Source organism: Pyxicephalus adspersus, chromosome 4 (genome assembly GCF_032062135.1).
Source record: "Pyxicephalus adspersus chromosome 4, UCB_Pads_2.0, whole genome shotgun sequence".
NCBI classification, from domain to species: domain Eukaryota; kingdom Metazoa; phylum Chordata; class Amphibia; order Anura; family Pyxicephalidae; genus Pyxicephalus; species Pyxicephalus adspersus.
The window spans coordinates 37448239-37466967 of NC_092861.1; the positions used below are offsets into that span (position 1 = coordinate 37448239).

Here is an 18729-nt window from a genome sequence, read left to right on the forward strand (position 1 = left end):
ATACTACACAGCGCTGTACATTAATTAGCAGTTGCAAATGACAGACAGATACAGACAGTGAGACAGGAGGAGGGGAGGATCCTGTCCCAAAAAGCTTACAATCTAGAAGGTGGGGGAAGTAACACACAATAGGAGGGGAGATATGGAGTGGTGGGAGGTAGTGAAGGTTTCAAAAGACAAAAGAAGACTGTGTAGGCAAGTTTGAAAAAATGGGTTGTGAGTTTTAAATATGCAGAAAGTAGGAGCAAGCCTACTCTCTCTTTTAGTGACTAAAATCTCACTTTTAGTGTCGTACCCCTGGAGTGGCGATCCAGGGGCACCTTAAAATCACTGGGCCCGGGAACCCACTGATTTTTAATGTGCACAGTCACGTCACTTTTTTGCTGATTTGGCACATCACCTTTACTCTGCATTAGCTGCAGCTAGTGCAGATGGGCAATTTTTAAAACTCTGCCCAGTGTGTTATGCACTGTGCACATTTTATTTCTGTATTTTTACATTGTCACTGTCACTGGTGTGGTATTTGTCTGCCACTTGTTTGATGGAGGGTGCTATTCCCTTATGGGCTAGCCCTGAAGTCTTGGAGAGTGCTTTGGCCTAACAGCCAGGCGCTCTCCCTCAGTGGGAGCGTCTCTTCGGGAGAGCTCCCAGCTTAGTATCTGTTGGGACCTGCTTAGGCGGTCCCATGGAGAAAAGGTCCCCTTCTGGCTTCGGCCAGTGGGGCAAGTAAGTCTATCCCAGCTTTGGCTGGGTAGGCTCAGTACCCAGCCCTCGTCTGGAGCCTCGCTTCGGAGGGTCTGGGGATAAAGGGTAACCCTTGCTCTTTAGAGGAGGGATCACAAATAGTACCCGAGTGCACGTTTTTTGTGGGGTGCATTTGCACTCACACTTTTTTACCGAGCACGGGGTGTGTTTTTAGAGCACGGATCGTGAGATTTAAAAAGGAAGTAGGAGCAAGCCGAACAGGATGAGGAAGACCATTCCAGAGAGTCGGGGCAGCTCCAGAAAAGTCTTGGAGACGTGCAAGTGATGAAGTTATCAATGAGGAAGTCATTAGTAGGTAATTTGAGGAGCGAAGAGAGCAGCTAGGGGAGTATTTTTTTATCATTATTTTTATACAAAATGTTTAAAAAAATGTTCGGTAGTAGGCTGAGATACACATATGATGAATATGGTTATACAAATGGCAACAATTTTCCATCAATAACAATGTTGTGCAGCACAAAAATGCCAGCACACTAGTCCTTTCAACCTATTTCAATTCATTGATGTCTGCAGAACCTGATCACTGGCTTGAAGTAACCAGTCTGTCATCTGAGATCAACCGAAGATTGCCTGGTGTTTTTGGTCCATAATTTGGGCAGGGCCAAGCTACAGGATGAAGTTTTAACCATATGCACCACATCAAAATATTATTCTTAATATTGACTTTCCAGAATAAATCCACAGTTTGGTAAACTTAAGCCAATGACAGTGCCCCCAGATATCAAAATCAATAAGTATCCGTACCAGCCAGTTTCAATAAACCTTATGATTTTACTAATCATTCTTAACTACAACCATAGGGATGTAACACTTAAGAACTGTGAACAGCAAAACTAGTGTTTTGATCATTGAGGTACTGAACAGGTTAAAAAGAATTGATCTTCATTCATCTATCGTTTCTTAGCACTGCCAAGGACCCACCAGGTTTGTGGCAATATGCTTTAGGTGCAATACAGGTAATACATTTATAGGCAATAGAATAATAATAAATATTAGATAATAGAATAACTATAACCTGGCATCAAATGATCCAAAATATCCAAAAATACAACATTGGGAGAGAAGAGGGGGACTCATGTTCACGTCTTCAAAATGTCTTCTTTTTCTTGAATGAAAACCCCTCATTGCCCAGCTGTTCTTTGACATCCACCCCAATCTACAATCACCTCCTTATGAGACAACCCTTTACCATTCTACCCCAGTCAACTACTATTTATTTTATTCTGCACTCAGCTCAGGGTCTTTTTATCCTAGGCCATTGCCATTATAGGTGCTAAAACAGGCCAGCTTCTGTAAAGAATGGTAAAGCACTGTGATTGGGTTGGGGTAATGCAATTCCTTTATTTCAGAATAGAACCCTATTGTATCTCCAAACCACACCTGCACTACAATGAAGTGTGCCGCAACAAAATGTTTGGTTTGCTGTGTGCTGAACTGAAAAGTAATGGAGAGTTCACTGGATATTACATTGCTGTCTATTTATTCTGATGCCATTCCAAAAATGTGTGCATTCCACTGTGTGTTTTTTTGTGAACTGACCTTTAGATAAAGACAAACAATAAAAATCTGGTTCTAGCCCCTCACCACCCTATCCACAAAAATGGATTTAGGTGTATTTTAAATAAATTGAACATGCTCTAGCCGGCTTCTATGCCATTGGCACAAGCATACACATACTTACTTAAAGCATACATACTTTAACAATAGGCTGCTTGGAAGGAGCGAGCAGCCTATTGTTGAGGTACTTGTGTATGTTTGTGTTAAAGTAGAATATTAGGATTGGTGTACACTTAATTACCAACATATGGAATAATATTTGAAATATATTGTTTCTACTTTAATGCAGTTGTATGTAGATTTAAATTTATATTGAGCACCTTGGTTTATCTGCATTTACATATAAAGGTCAGAGCTAGGCTGGGAAGAAATATACTAAGGTTGGCTTTTTCTTTGCTAAATTCAAATGTAAGCTGGAAATCATTATTACCTTTTTATTTGCATTCTTTATGATAACTCTGCTGTTATGCATTTAGTATGATTTGATTGAATTTGTAACAGTCTTTTATCTTTTATTGTAGATATTCTGAAACGAGGTGGCAATGCTGCTGATGCAGCGGTGGCGGTGGCTGCTGCCCTCAATGACACTGAACCCACCAGTACTGGTATTGGCGGTGACTGCTTCTGTCTGTTTTACAAAGCAGAAAATAAAAAGGTCTATGGCCTTAACGGAAGGTAGTGCTTATTTTTACCCTTGTCTGTGTGAACTTTGTCTTTGTTATATACAAATGTAATGTAAAATGTATTCCTAACATTCTTATTCTTAACAATTTGCATCTAATATATTCTTTTCAGACAAACTTGCATATGATATTATTGTCTATTAATCATCAGCCCAGGCTAGTTTTACATGGGAGATTATGAATGTTTTATTGGGAATTATGCCTCTAAATGTGTTTACTTTGATCTGACCAATAAAAATATTTAAATTAACTTTTCTGTGTTTATATATCTCCCAACAGTTGTGCTATACATTTGCTAATACATACAGTATTACTGGCATGAGGGTGTGCAAAACCTACAAGCTACAAATGGATCAATCCATAAACCACAACAACATCATGGAAATATAAGGAGGCACTATTCTAAATATTAAAAATGTTATCAAATTTTCATTTAATTTCATATATATCCAGAAACAAACATAAAATGTAAAAAGCAAATCATGATAATAGTATGGTAATTCTAACCTATGTTAGAAAAGGGACCCACCTCCCCCAGGTAAAGCCTCAGGTGATCCCATCTCAGCAGATGCCCCTTTAGGTTGCTTCATATTACTGAATTAGGCTTACATAAACTGATGGTAGGGATGGAAGGGGGGGGGGGGGGTATATTTGACTGGGACCTGTTTGTACAGTTTGACAGATCCTTGGGTTTAAAGGAGAACTTCAGGATGTAGAGGGATTCTTCTGTATACTGTGACTTCAATTTTGGGTTACATAAGTATCAATATAATTGACTTATAAATCCAAAGTAGACCCTGTTGTACAACCGGTATATTCTCAGGGCAGCTTTAACAAATAGAAAAACATCTGCCAAACAGATTAACTATACTTTGATTTATCTTGATCTTCTGGCTTCTTTTTTGCTGTATTTACCAGCACAATCAATAATAATGCAATTTGTTTTAATACATAGCTATTACAAATAATAAACTTTATAGTAATAATAAGAGTTGTTGATTTTGTGGTGTTTGTGGGTGCCATAAACTTTGAGCATTTGTTTTATCTGTTTCTAAATGCATTAGAGCCATGATATCAGTCAGTTTGTTAACTTGCTAATTCTGTTTGCTTTTGTGCAGTGGCAGATGTCCAAGGGCATTGAGTCTGCAAGTACTGAAACAGCAAGGTTTCGATCAGGAAAACCCTGTCCCTCCTACACATGTTCACAATGTCACAGTGCCAGGTGCTGCAGCTGCCTGGGCTGATACTGTTGACCTCTTTGGCAGCAAGAAGGTAATATGCTACATTTATTCAAGAGTGGAGATGTTCACAATAATTCTGGCCTAGCATAGGTACAAAAGGAATAATAATATTACACAGAATGATATGCTACATTGTGAGGGCGATTCAAAAGTCATGATTCAAAGAATGCTCCATAAACCTACTGTGCCAACTTAGAGAATTTTTACTTTTATGGGCAAATCATGCATGTATTGTTTTACCATCCCCAACAAACACATATAATCACCTATAATGCTCCCCCCTCATTCTGTATCTCTGAAAATGTTCCAAAATACTCTCCTTTGGGTATGGGAGACCGTGATCCTTTCCTCCTCCTATGATATTCAAGTGCTAATTGCGGGTGGCCATTAGGCAAGCCAGAACACTAAGGTCATGGCACGAAGAAAGAGGAACTTAGACACCTAGATTACACTTCATTTAGTCTGCTAATATTTCTTTTTAAAGGGGGAGGGAATCCAACCAACTATTTTTCTGCCTGCGAGCACCTATATGCTATAGGATTTTTGTGGTCTTTTTCTGTTGTAGCATCCCCTTTAGTATTAGTACAGTGGACTATACAAATACATGACCTGGTTAGCTCCTGTGTCAGCAGTCCCTGACATATCTACCCCAGCCAACTACCATCACCCCTCCCCCAAACCCTTTCAAATATTACAAACAACTGTGTTTTGGAAAAAATTGGCTGGGGTCAGCTGTTTATTACCAACATGTTTTTATAATAAAACATTATAAACAACCCTTCACCAAGCTCCTCACCATTCAACAGTTTCTACAAAACCTGCCTCTATTGTGGACATCATCCGTGATGAGTCCTTTTACCAACATTGCATCATCAACCTGACCCTGCCTTCCCCGCACCCCATTTGCCCCAACCAGACTTACTAACATACAAACTATCCGAAGCTCAGTGTGGGTGGGTGGGTGTTAAGCTCACTCTAGCTATGCCAACTACCAATGACCTCCTCTTTCTGCCCCGCCTTATTACCTCCTCCACCATCTTTTCACCCCTAATGCTCACCCCACCATAACCCACACCCTTCTTTTCCTGCCTTTACTCTTACATGCCTGGTTCCCATAAGCACCCAGTCATGAGGCCCCTGTGCCTATGCTTTTTTTTTTTTCTTGTCGGCTCTGAGCCTGCCTTTACAATTCACTTATAATTCACATATGACATCATCAGACTTTCTCAAGAGCTCTTTTTTGACCTTTTAAGAGCAGGGTATGGAAAGTTTTGCATGTAACTACCCTAATGATCTGTTTTTGCAGATGCTTCAGGGGAAACAGGTAGGATCAATTCCCCATTGACCTGACTGGGCTCCCTAGGAATAAAAAATAGATCCCCAAAATTACCTAACATAATCCAGATGATACTAGACCTGATTAACTGAGTGAATGAGCGTGAAAAAATTCAGCTAATGTCTAGAATTAGTGCTGTCAAATGATTTCCTATCTGTAAATGTCTTTATTAAAGAAAACCCTTTCACACTATCAGCAGTGGTTCTCATTTACTAAGAATAGAGGCACTTGTCCTATTTCTCACCAGCCATACTGTTGTAACATATAAATGTCATAAAGAATAGAATATGTATGTTCTGTCCTATGTAAGCACAACAACTCATGGACATATACATTCTATGTACGTAAATAAAAATGTGACCCATACAAGCAATATATTTACTTAAAACATCTGTAAATTGAAACTGCAACTCACACTATTTACTCTTTGTAGCTGACCCTAGCAGAAATCCTACAGCCGGCCATTGAACTAGCGGAATCTGGCTTTCCAGTGTCTGAAATTTCTGCTTTCCTATGGAATGATTCAGCCAACAAACTACAGACTCCAAACAACAAATATGGCACAGACCTGTTGGTCAATGGACAAGCTCCATGTCATGGGCAGCTCTTCAGAAACCCCTCACTGGCAAACACATTTAAGGTAATTTTCTCTTTTCAGTTTCAGACACAATTAAATATATGTAATATCTGTGGTACAAAATCATATCATCTGATCAAATTCTGATTAGCAAGATGGGAACACATTTACTACATTTTTAAATAAACTTTGATATGTTTCTGTAATTTCAACAATTTTTGAATTGTTTTTAATCTGCAGCTTTCCTTAAACTAAAATAACTAGCGAATCTGAGGGTATCTGACAAGACAGATCTTGTTACAGAGTGCCAACTGTTTCCTAAGTGTGCTTTTGTGTTACCAAACGCGGTAACCCCCAGCCACACTCGGGGTGGAATTGTAAAGAGCTTACCTGGTCCCCACGAGCCCGCAGCCTCCTCTAGCGATGCCCGCCTGGCATCTGTGCCCCCTGGCCTTGCATCCCCAGCTTGATCAATGGGACATGTGAGTGTGCGGCAGGGGTGTGCTGGAGGGTGTGAATGGGCGGCAAATTTGAACAAATTTAAGCAGATTTCCATTTCACCTCTTCCTCGTTCTCTTCAGCTTGCTCATACTTCCTTATGCTCACTATACTTGATCTCTATACTTACGTGACTCAATTTCAAGATATATTTTATTGCACTTATTATTTTTGTTACATTTGTTACATTAGACATATTTTTAGTAAGCTGAAAATTGTTTAAACTAGTTCATTGGTTGGACAGATTTCAGTGAGTTATTCTTAAGAATTACAGGCCTACAATATCAAACAACAAATTTCTATGCAAAACAATATACCATTTAAAAGTACTGACATAATTAGACCACCAGGGAGGTTAAAGCAACTGTAGCTAATAAATGTTAATGGCACTATGTGAAAAGTAGAGTGGTGTTCAACTGTGCATGTACTGGCTGGAAAGAAGACTCTTAGTAGGCCCACATAGTAATCATATAGCACCAACATATTACAAAGTCCATAGTCATGTCACTAGGTCTCCCACTCCAATACAATTTTTCGGGAAAGCCAATTAACCTACACATTACAAACTCTTTGCCAGGATTTGAACCTGTGACCTAGTGCTGTAAAAGGCCAGAGTGTTACCCATTGAACCAACTGTGCTTCTTGTGGACCAAGGCCACATTAAGCCTCTGTATTTTCTGTTTTCCTAATGGCACATCCTAGGTAGGGAGTTCCATTTACAGTAAATTTCCTATTTTAAAGTGGGGTGGGGGGCAAAAGATGAGTGTACTTTACTTTGGAAGTACAGTTACGTTAACAATTTATCAATATAGATTTAAACTCACTTACTTAGATTTGTTACACACATACTTATTACTCACCTCTGGGCTAGGAAAAGTTAATATTATTCACTCTGTAACTTACATTGTTAAAGCAGTGATGATTAGTCTGATTGAGTGAATCATTATCCTCAAAGAGACCCGTACCATGCTGAGTAGAACCTCTTATCAGCCTATCTTTGTCCCACATTCTAGACTAAGTGCCTTATTGCTAATCAGTTGTAGGCGAGCCTTACTTAACAGGATACCGCGTAACACACCCACGATTTGTGACTGATAATACAGGTCACAATGCTGTTTATAGGCCAGGAACACCTCTTTCAAGCAAACTCCACAAAGGTCAAAAATGGGATGTTTTCCAAAGTAATAAATGTTACATACATCACAATAGTGCTGGTAGATAGTTGTATCTGTAATTCTGTATTTAATGTTCTTTATTCTGTCATTTTTTATTGCATAACATTTATCTGGTCTATAGTTAGGTTGTTGCCTTCTATAAATAAACTTGGCCTACGAATGGCATTAGGCCTATATTCTGTGCACAAGGCATGTCATGTCAATCATTTTGAATGGCAGCCCAATATACAATAAGTCTCCAATACATCAGAACACGTGGTAACATACTGTGCATGGTGGTACACTCTGTTGCAAAAAATAAGGCAGGTGCAACACACTGTACTAGACTAGTAGGGTTTGAATGGGGCTTTCCTCAAAGCAGTTCTTTTCATGAAATTTGCCAGGCACCATATGAAGCCATTCATTAGATACTAATGCCAATAATGCTCATTATTCTAACAGACAGTTTAACATTACTTTAGGTGTGCTTATATTTAAAAGCCTGAGTTTTGTTTTCTACAGGATACAAAAATGTTTAAATGGTGCTTTGATGTGCTTTCAGGCCTTATCTGAACTGGGCAAGAAAGGGTTCTATGAAGGAAAGATTGCACAAGCCATTGTAGAACTGGTGCACAACAATGGTGGTCTTTTGGATCTTAATGATTTGTCAAGTCATGTGACTGAAAAAGTTCAACCAATTTGCACAACTTACAAGGTAATGACTACAATGCATTATACTGTAAGGACCACTTACTGTAAATGGAAACATCACAGGTCTTTCAAATGGATCAAACGTCTTGGCTCAATGAGCAGCCCAACACCCATCTATGCAGCCACATAGATGAAAACCAGGCCTGTCCATAGTCTGGGCATAGATACACTCCTAAGATTACTCCTGCATGTTTTTACATATTTGTAAATGCTACAGATTTGAAATGTTAATTTAGGTCTAGGGTACAATATTAGTGTGTCATTAGGAGACTGGGTGGCCGCCAACTACAACCCCTGCATGTGGTCTTGCTTATTATGTTACAAATACTATACTACATTCAATATAGGGGGTCAAATCTGAAGGGGCTATTTATAAGGCAAAAAATCAGACATTTGCTAAAACATTCCGTTGGAGAATAAATCTAAACTACATAGATTTAGAAGATTCTCCACCAGGGAATAGTCAAAAAAAGATTCACTGCTTTATAAATAGCATAAAGCCCCCTAAGTGTTAGTTTTTCTAAACTAGTGACAAACCTTGAGGGACAATAGATGTGCTCTTGATAATTGAAATAGGCAATATTTGTCATGTTAGTCATCTCATTACATAGGAAATGACTGCTATTAATTCATACATACATAGTTCAATTATTGTTATTGTATTAAATTCTACCCTAACATTGTTGAAATTGGAACAGCTTAAACCAAATTGTGATGTCCACAAAAAAATTGGCAGACCATGCCATAGTGTCCTGGTCCTCCACAGCTGGCAAGTGCGGCCAGGCATAAAGGGACCATGGAATCTCCAGTACCAAAAATAAAAAATTAAATAAATAGATATGTTCATTAAAAAATAGTTACATTATTTACACTTTAAAACAGGTGGTCGCCAACTTTTTGGACCTCACGGACCACTAAATTCATTGTTTTAAATCCCGCAAATGAGCGGGGAGCGGTTTGTCACTCTAAGGGAAAGGTTCTTCTCCCAAAATGAATGAGGATGCCAGAACCTGCCCACTCTCCCATTGCAGGCTCAGACCTGCTTGCTAAAGATCCTGGGGGCAGTAGCGCAGGGCTGTGACTACGCGGAACATGATCAGCGGGGTCAGAAGAAGGACCCCTGGCCAGGTAATAGTTCTGCGCCGACCACCAGTTGGCGACCATTGCTGTAAAATGTACTTTCTTGGTCCCTTCCCACCATTGTATACTTTTCTTGCCCCATTTTCTAAATATAGGTTTGTTGTTCACATATTTGCAGGCCTGTTTATGCTTTTTTGTTGCATTGACTGTTGCAGTTTCCCTCCAAAGGCCAGAAAAAAATACCATAATTTTCCCCTTAGGTCTTGCATTCAATTGTTTCCTAAATCCAGACATATTGACCTATTCAGCCAAACTACATGTAGGATGGATTAAAATGTAGTTAAAATACATGTAAACATTCATGATTATAAACCACTTCTAAATCACTTTTATATATTGGGCGATGATATAAGTTTGGGTGGGTTTTAGTAAAAATTCCCTTTTCTTGCAAATTAACCCCTACCTGACCTACATTATAAGTCAATGGATTAGTCAAGCAGCCCTAAGGAAAATTGATCTGTAGTATGTTATTGATCTGAGTATGTTAAAAGTTAGTATGCAGCTAGATGTTAAAGACAATCCCTTAGAAAACATTAACTAGAAAAAAACAGCTAGGAATCAATAAAATATAAAAATGTGTTGAGTTCAAAAAAGCAACTGTGCTCACAATGCACTGTATGGGTACAATACAGTGTGGCTGGCACTGTGACTTCTCCTGACTCTCTGTGAAAGAATACACCGACCAAATCAGGGCCTGCTGAGTAGTGTTGGTGTTCAAATTCAGGTTGTCCTTTTATTCAACTCGAATATGGCTGTTCGAATTCGTGTGTAAAAAAATTAATGTTAAAGTAATTTATTGAATGTGTGTGATTTGTGTATATAACTTTTACTTTTTTACAGGTTATCCCACAATGACAGGATGATTCCCATGGCTGCATAGCTGTGGGAATCCTACTGTCAGTGTGGGATCCCCGGGAAATTGAGGCTAAATGGGGACAAGTCTCCCCATTCATCACTTCTAGTGCTCTGTGATTGGTTGAGGAAAGGTAAACCCTGATGACAGCCCAAGCGTCATCAGGATTTCCCTTTCCCTAGAAAATCACAGAGCACTAGAAGTGATTGAATGGGGAGACTTGTCCCCATTTAGCCTCTAGTGCCGGAGGGATCTTTAACCTCTAGTGCCGGGGATCCTTAAATGAATGCAGCTGCGGTCGCATTCATTGAGAGCAGTGTGCGATCTGCGGCACTAGAGGTTAATTACCCTCTAGTGCCGGGGATCTTTCAATAAATGCGGTTGCATTTATTGAGAACAGTGTGTGATCCCCGGCATTAAAGGTTAAATGGGTACAAGTCTCCCCATTCAAAACCTCTAGTGCTCTCTGATTGGCTGAGGAAATAGGGAGCACTATCCCTATTCCTGAATAGAGTTTCTCTATCCAGGAACACAGGATTCCTGTGTTCTTGGATGGGGAAACTCTATCCAAGAACACATACAACTAGTAACGGGGTGAAAGAGCAATCAGGGGAGCGGAGCTGTCAGCTCTGCTCCCCTGATTTCTCCTGCAGTTCTTCACAGTCCCGAAAAATAACCTGAATTTTCCCACTATTGACTTTAATGGTGTTCAAATTCAGCATTCGATCACCCTAACAATATCCCCCCATTCGATCGAATAGCTGTCAAATCAAATAATGAGATTTTAGACCAATACTACTGCTGAGTATACGAGCATTTCTACTTTTACTTATCTGAGGGTAGTTCACGTTACTACACCCAAATACTCAGAAAAACAACAGTGCCCTCTTTATTCTGCATTCTACATTTTATCTCTAGATATATTAGTCCTCCTACATATACATATATTTCAAATAGAGCACACCAGTTTTGACAGTACTTGAACCACAATCTGGAATGCACTGAACCCAGGAGAGACACTGTCCACATCCACAAACCATTTCATGCCACATTCTCATCAAGAATTCTCACCCGCATAAAATATTATTTACATTAAACATTACACTCTCTGAAATGACCATTGTTAGGCTAGAACTACAATTTTTTATTGTCTCACCTAAAAGTCCTTTGTACCTGCCTTTACTGTACAGTGTGATCTAACACCCCAGAGATGCTCTAGACCCCTGAGAATGTGAGAAGGAAATGCATCACCAATTCATGAAGCTCTGGATAGATTTCTCATGTTAAATATGTCTCTGTAATATACGTCTTGTGATACTGATCTCACAACAATTGCAAACTAATATTCTACAGTAGCATGAACAAGGAAGTTTACATGAGAATCGAAATTACCCATGCAACCCTAACCATTAGATGACATATCCATCTTCGGGTATCAACATGAGTGCATCAGCTATAAAATCTGACATCATCTCTAGTCTTGGGTAAATTGTAATGTATTGCACACTGTATACAAAGGTTAGTTTGCTTCCTTGTTTTTCTATTTTTAACATTAAAGAGCATGCCTGCATAACAAATCATAGGGCAAACTGCTCCTGTGATAAAGTCAGAAAGTCGTGTACTTTTTTCTATTACATGAAAAAAGCCAGCTTTCACTCTGGTCCTCCAATGCCTGCCTATAATCATATGACACTTCCTAATTTTGTGATCCAACGATAGTAATTATCATTGTGATAGTACTTTTAAAAAAAAAAAAGTTAAATTTATCCATCAGAACATTAGCTTACATAATTCATATGATTAAACTCTAATATAGGTTCATGGTACGTCATTTACATCTCGAAAATTAGTCCACTTGCCAACAATAAAACTTAGTAGAAGCCATGCCCAGTCTCTGGCACTCGGCCACATAAGACAGACACACCCAGCTGGATTCCCTCAATACTCCAGTCTCTGTGTCCCAGGAATACACCTAAATGAAGTGAAATACCACCAAAATGCATTAACATACATGAAGGCCTAATAAAATACATTGACTGTGATTACAAAAGAATTAATTATGGTTTTGGGTTTAGTTTATATGCCAGGTATATGAGTCAGAGTATCACCTAACCAGATCTACAAGACAAGCTAATTATTCACTGGACACACCTATTAATTGAAGTATGTAAAGTTTTTTTTCTTAAACATTAGAACCCTTAGATATTCATAATCATAATAGCAAACAAAAACAAATGTTTGCTATTTATTTAAAGTGGGAACTTTCACATATCATCTTTAAACAAATGAAATCAACTACATATTTATACATTAAAGGAGGTAAAACATCACATAAACTGTATTTTTGTGTTTTTAAATAGCTCTTTTTATTGCAATTCAAGTTTCTACAAGCAGTAAAGCTGGTAATGGATATTACATGCTGGTCAGACCTACAGCTAGTGTCCATCTGTTAACAGGAGGAGGGAGGTGAAAATGTTTGCAGACATCTCTGGAACGTTCTTCTCCTGGGAGGAAGGAAAGCAATAGAGATTGGTTGGAAAAATGTCTTCATCCCATCAATTCTTGCCAATAGAAGGCTTAGCTCTCAGATATTCAGCAATGTCAAAGAATGCATAGTGACAAATGCTAAATGTACCTTTGGTCACATTTTCCCAGGGTAAATAAGAGCAAGCCTATACTGGCTGCAGAGTTGTTCTGTTTCAAAATAAAATAGCCATCACGTCTGACAGAAATCAACCCATGTGAATGGATTGGTTTTATTTCTATAGCAAATCACATGGAGGACCTCAAGTGTACAGTAGGGTGGGGGTGTTACTGTATGAAATGAAAATTATAAAATACTATGTAAACGGTTCAATATGCAAGAAGAGCATTGGAATGGTCAAAGCATCAGTGCCATGACCGTAAAAGTTTATTCTTGTTTAGCTTTGTGAACGAACTCAACCAGAATGCATATGTAGATCCCTCAATCCTAGTCCAAATGGTCCTGCGCTCCTCCTGGACTCCTTCTTTTCAGCACGAATGTACATATGTATGCCCTACTCAAGCTTTGTATGTTTTTTCCAGTTGCTGCCTCTCATAGTCATGCTGGTAAAGGCAGATTATAGCAATTCAGCCGTGTTGGGTGTGGTTAGTATGTTAAGAGAATAGAATAAAAGTACACCTGCTAATTAACTGACGCAAAACAAAACAAACATTAATCCTCTTGGGCAAAAATCTAACGGGTATACAGCGGCTCCCCAATGCAGTCTGCCATGGTGTATTACCAAACAACCAACTGGGGAAAACTGCTTTCATTTTATATGGAGGAGAATACAGCGGGGTGCCCCTTTCTGTCCATCTTTCCCACCCCTATTATTTGTTTTTGTTTATTAAAGATTATCTCCAATAACAGAAGTTTGATATGTGTACGCAGCTTTAGACATTCGGGAGATAAAGAAGTGAAGATAAAGTGAGTAGAGATCAGTAGTGGAGTCATCAGAAGGAAAGTAACAGCTTCCAAAGATGCTGGCCATGATCATCTATTTATGAATCTGTAGAACAGTCATTAACAGATTCATCTGAGCACAGTAATAACGCATGGATTATTTTATGGTATTAGAACATTGCCAGACATCCATCACTTAGTGGTGGGAGTGTCTCATATGACATAAATAAAGGTTATTTTTTTTTAAATTCTGGACTGTAAGCTCTTCGGGGCAAGGTCCTCTCCTCCTCCTGTGTTACTGTCTGTATCTGTCTGTCATTTGGAACCCCCATGTAATGTACAGCACTGCATAATATGTTGGAGCTATATAAATCCTGTTTATAAACACTTCATGAGAATAGGTAGGAGATACAAATGTACCCCTCTACTCATTCGCCTTGGTGAGGCTATGAAAGCCCTTGTATTAACTATTTATGGTAAGACATTGGGTCTAGTAAGGTATAGGGTATGGAAACACATTATGCCTGTCTTCCTCTTTTTTCTAGCTACAGAAAAATGCATCCCAGTGCTCTATGCATGAACAAGCATCTAATTAAAATGTAAAGGGACTCCATAGTTTTATGAAAAACCTAAATAGTCTCAAAAAGGTTTGTTGGCCTCTAAATGGTACGCAAGAGGGTACACCTACATTTGTAGACTTCCTCAAAAATTTGCAAAAATAGCAATCGTTGAATATCGAAGTTCAAGTCAAAATCGCCACAACATTGAATTTGAACTATATCCAGTACTTTGTAAATGGTGAAATTGTAGAGCCAACACTTATAGGACCTTTATCATAGTGACCAGTTGTTCCTTTGTGAATTACAGGTATTTTCTTCTTCTGATAAACGTAAATTATCCATAGTAAAGATAACTTATCATGTAAAGAATGTCCTAATCAGTGAACTCTAATCAATGCTTTGTTTTTACATAGCTACAAATCTAGATTAAACACACCCAAACAAGCATACATTGCGCATTTCCCCCCAAACTACTTCATTCCTAAATGTCTTTTACTGATATTGCACACATAAATATTAATATTTATGAATATTAGAATTTATTGAATATTAATTATATAAACAGTAGTGCTGTACTCATTATTACTTTCCACATCATTTCCAAAGCATTTAAAGAAAAATCCAAGGCTAATGTATGGATGAGAACTTTTGTGCAAATGCAACATGTTGGTGTGAACTAAGCACATTGAGAGCAAATTCACACTGAAATGCTTTTTTCTGTAGTTCAGCATTGCATACTAATGCAAGAACACTTAAAACTCAATTATTTTTGAAGTACCTAGTTCTAACTGAACAGTCCTGGTGTGATTCTACCCATACAGCGGAAATAAAACTGGCTTAATTATAAGAGTTTACAGGAAACGTTTACAGGAAACGTTGAACGTTATTGCAAAAAGTGCCCGGGAACCAAAAATGAAGGATTTTCTGTGGCTGCTTTATCATATTTCACTTATTTGTAGTGTTCTTGCATTGGAATGTATAGCTGAACTGAAGCAAAATTCAAGGTCGGGCCCTTAGTCCTTGCAATAGATGCAATAAATGAATAGTGTTCCATCTATGGAAATATATTAAATAATATAATCCAATAATATATATTTTATTTAAACTAGATTATCTGCAGAATTTGCTAGGCAGCAAGTGAGCTAAAAAAAACTGGATTAAGGAAGGCAAATCTGGTTTTCAAAACAACTGTTTTTTAATCTATTACAATTTATTTCCCCTTCAACACCCACATTGTTCTTTTCAAAAAAAACTCTGGTTAAACATCTTCTGATCTAGTCCTACCTAACTTGATTGGAAAGTGTACAATGTGATAAAACCATTGACATCAACTCATTAAGAATGTTTCCTATATGTTGTTTCAACTAGTTAGTAGTGTTAGTAATAATGTAATTGTATAATGGTCAATTAGGATAAGCCATACATTAAAATTGTAGGTTGTTGGAGGTTTCTTGGTCTACTACATTATAGGCATAGCATAGTTACACTTGTACTGTTACCCCAATATATTATTATTTTGTGTAACTGTAAGTATGCTTTTCATATGGTATGCAAAAAAAATTTTAAAAAATATTTCTTTTTATTAGGGAATAAAGGTTTGGGAAATACCACCCAACAGTCAAGGCATCACTGTTCTCATGGCTTTAAATATTCTGGAAAACTTCAACATCAAAGGTACAAAAATAGCAGGATATGATGACACAAAATAACAGACTTAAAGTATGTTTCTATTTTATGGGTTTGAAGTATAACATCTGATTTCTTTATTTTGAGTGAACCTTTTCTTCATTATAGGATTAACAATGCACCTTACATATTTGCAGAGATGGGTCATAACAGTGCTGACTACCTCCATGTAACCTGTGAAGCTCTAAAGCTAAGTGTCTCTGACAGTCATTGGTACTGTGCTGACCCTGCAGTTGCTCCAATTCCCACCGAAGACCTTCTTAGTAAAGTATATGGTGCAAGACAAGCCAGTCATATTAATTTAAAAAGGTAAGCTTCGTATGTAACAAAAAATAATATACATAAACAAACAGTCTGGAAATAGGCAATACATTAGCTAAATGGTATTTTTGTTTTAAATATATGGTTTTAAAAATTAGCCCACATCTATAGTATAAACCAATGATGTAATTGCATACAGTCAAAGGGTATTTAAATCTGTCCATTAGCCATTGATGGGAAATAAAACCCATCATAAAAATGATGTATATTATGACATGTAATTAGCTGGTATGCTCTGTAATGACCTGGTGTGCTTCATTGGGTAGAAAACATTTTTTCATGAACCCTACATTGTTTGGAGCCTGACTTTCCTGACCTTCAAGCCAAGCCTTCCAAAATGCAATTGTTAAATAAGGGTTATGCAATAGCTAAACTCAACTATAATGTTCATGAAAATTAGCTCAAAACTTAGAGGAGGTGGAGGTGAGAGTTTCTGGCCCCTGGAGACTTTTTTTTACAAATACATTTATGTTGAGTTAAGTATACATGAGTTGTATAAATAGCATCAGTAATAAAAGAAGACATCTGATTCAAAAGAGTACAGAGAAAAGTTACAAAGAGTGATGGAGTAATAGGATGGAGAGAAGGTGGGGGAAGAGACAAGGGAAGGTGATTAAGATGTAATAGGCATTCCATAAATACCAGTTAAAGACTGAGGAGGTGGTGTTCAAGGTGGGGTTCAAGGAACCGCTGGATCCACGGTGACCAAGTGGAGTCAAACTTAGACATGAAGTCCACTTTTCATAAGCTATAGTCCAGATTTTTTTTTTTTTTTTTTTGCAGAAACTGTATCAACCTGTTTAAAAATACAAGGTTCAGCAAGAGCTACCAATGCAGCATCACATGTTTTTTTACCCCAATTTATTTAGTGCGCTAGCCCTAGAGTCCATAGGTTGCTTGATAGCAATGCAAACTATTGGTTATTGTGTCTAATATTTTCTGCTGCTCATCCAAGATAACTGATTGTTCCTGTTTTTTATTTCAAGAGAAAAAGGTTTTAATGCTGATGCTGCTTTAAATGGAAGGTAAAAGATTGTAATTCTCCTTTATTTCAAGCAAAGCATGTGAATGCTTACAGGCCACAGATATTTCCCACATAATATACTGGAATTAATAGCAATCGTTTTATCAATGAATGTTCATGAATTAAAGGAACAAAATTCTTATGTTTCCTTCTTTCAAGGCAATGTATAGGTCCCTTAGAAGTCATTGTTGCCAATCAAAAAGGTATAAAGCTTATTGTTAGGTAAACTGTTAGTGTAACTTCTGCTCTTAGAGCTGTTAAAATTTATAGGCGGTAGATGACTTCATGACCACAGCACGGTCCCCTGTGATACCAGTACCAGTGTGTGTATGTGTACTCAAGATAAAAATGTTTACTTAACTTAACTGATGGGGCTACACCATGGAAATGACATGGCCATAAAAGGGCTGCAGACTTTGGAACCTTTGTGCTTTTCTATCTGCCAACAATTATCTTTTGTGTTCATCCTAAATATGACACAGCAGTGCCACCTAGGAACCCACAGCACATGTCCTATCCTTCAGTACATAATATGAATTACATATAACAGAATTGACTTCTTCTATCGTGACACACATATAGGCATTTTTGTTTAATATTCTTTTTTTCTGTATTGTATTTTATACGAAAAGATTATTTATTATTTTAGGTTTTATAATAAGAACATTTATGTTAATTGTTCATGGACAACAACTGTTGGGCTGTAACATTTGAAAAACTGTGAACACTGAAGATAACCTTTGACAATATCATGAGTGCTTTTAAAGAAAGAAACAATTATTCCGATTTTATCGTAATAGGGTGTGCATTGAGAGTCTGTTCAGTAGAACTCATTTTTGTCAAATGTGAATCCTGTGTTTAAAACCGATACCTGCAATCCGTTTCTATTTACGTGCATATAAACACAGATATCAAAGCTGAAATTACATATCTCTCCCGGCTTCCTATGAATGTTTAATGTAACGTGCCATGCTCATTTTCTCCTAAAGCCTTACATTTGCAGTTCTGGTTTACCCCTAAATTTTTAAATGGTGCTCCCTACCCAGGATGTGTTATTAGGTTGATTCAATCATCATGGTCTGCTGCATCCCCAGATCCCATCCTCCTATGTAAATAGTCAACTTATGTGCTGAACTGGCTCAAAAGCAGATCTATCGTTCTCTAGTGCTGGGTCTATTAGGAGCCAGTGCTTGTGC

At 37.9% G+C, this 18729-nt stretch overlaps 1 protein-coding gene across 1 annotated transcript in view; it reads left to right on the top strand.

Moving 5' to 3' along the window:
• Positions 1–18729, top strand: part of LOC140328357 (glutathione hydrolase-like YwrD proenzyme) — a 31848-nt gene that overhangs the window by 1080 nt on the left and 12039 nt on the right. The window contains exons 2-7 of the mRNA XM_072407887.1: positions 2844–2997; positions 4124–4277; positions 6016–6222; positions 8374–8526; positions 16089–16176; positions 16326–16497. Coding sequence (XP_072263988.1) covers positions 2844–2997; positions 4124–4277; positions 6016–6222; positions 8374–8526; positions 16089–16176; positions 16326–16497 — 928 coding nt within the window. The remainder of the gene's footprint in view (positions 1–2843; positions 2998–4123; positions 4278–6015; positions 6223–8373; positions 8527–16088; positions 16177–16325; positions 16498–18729) is intronic.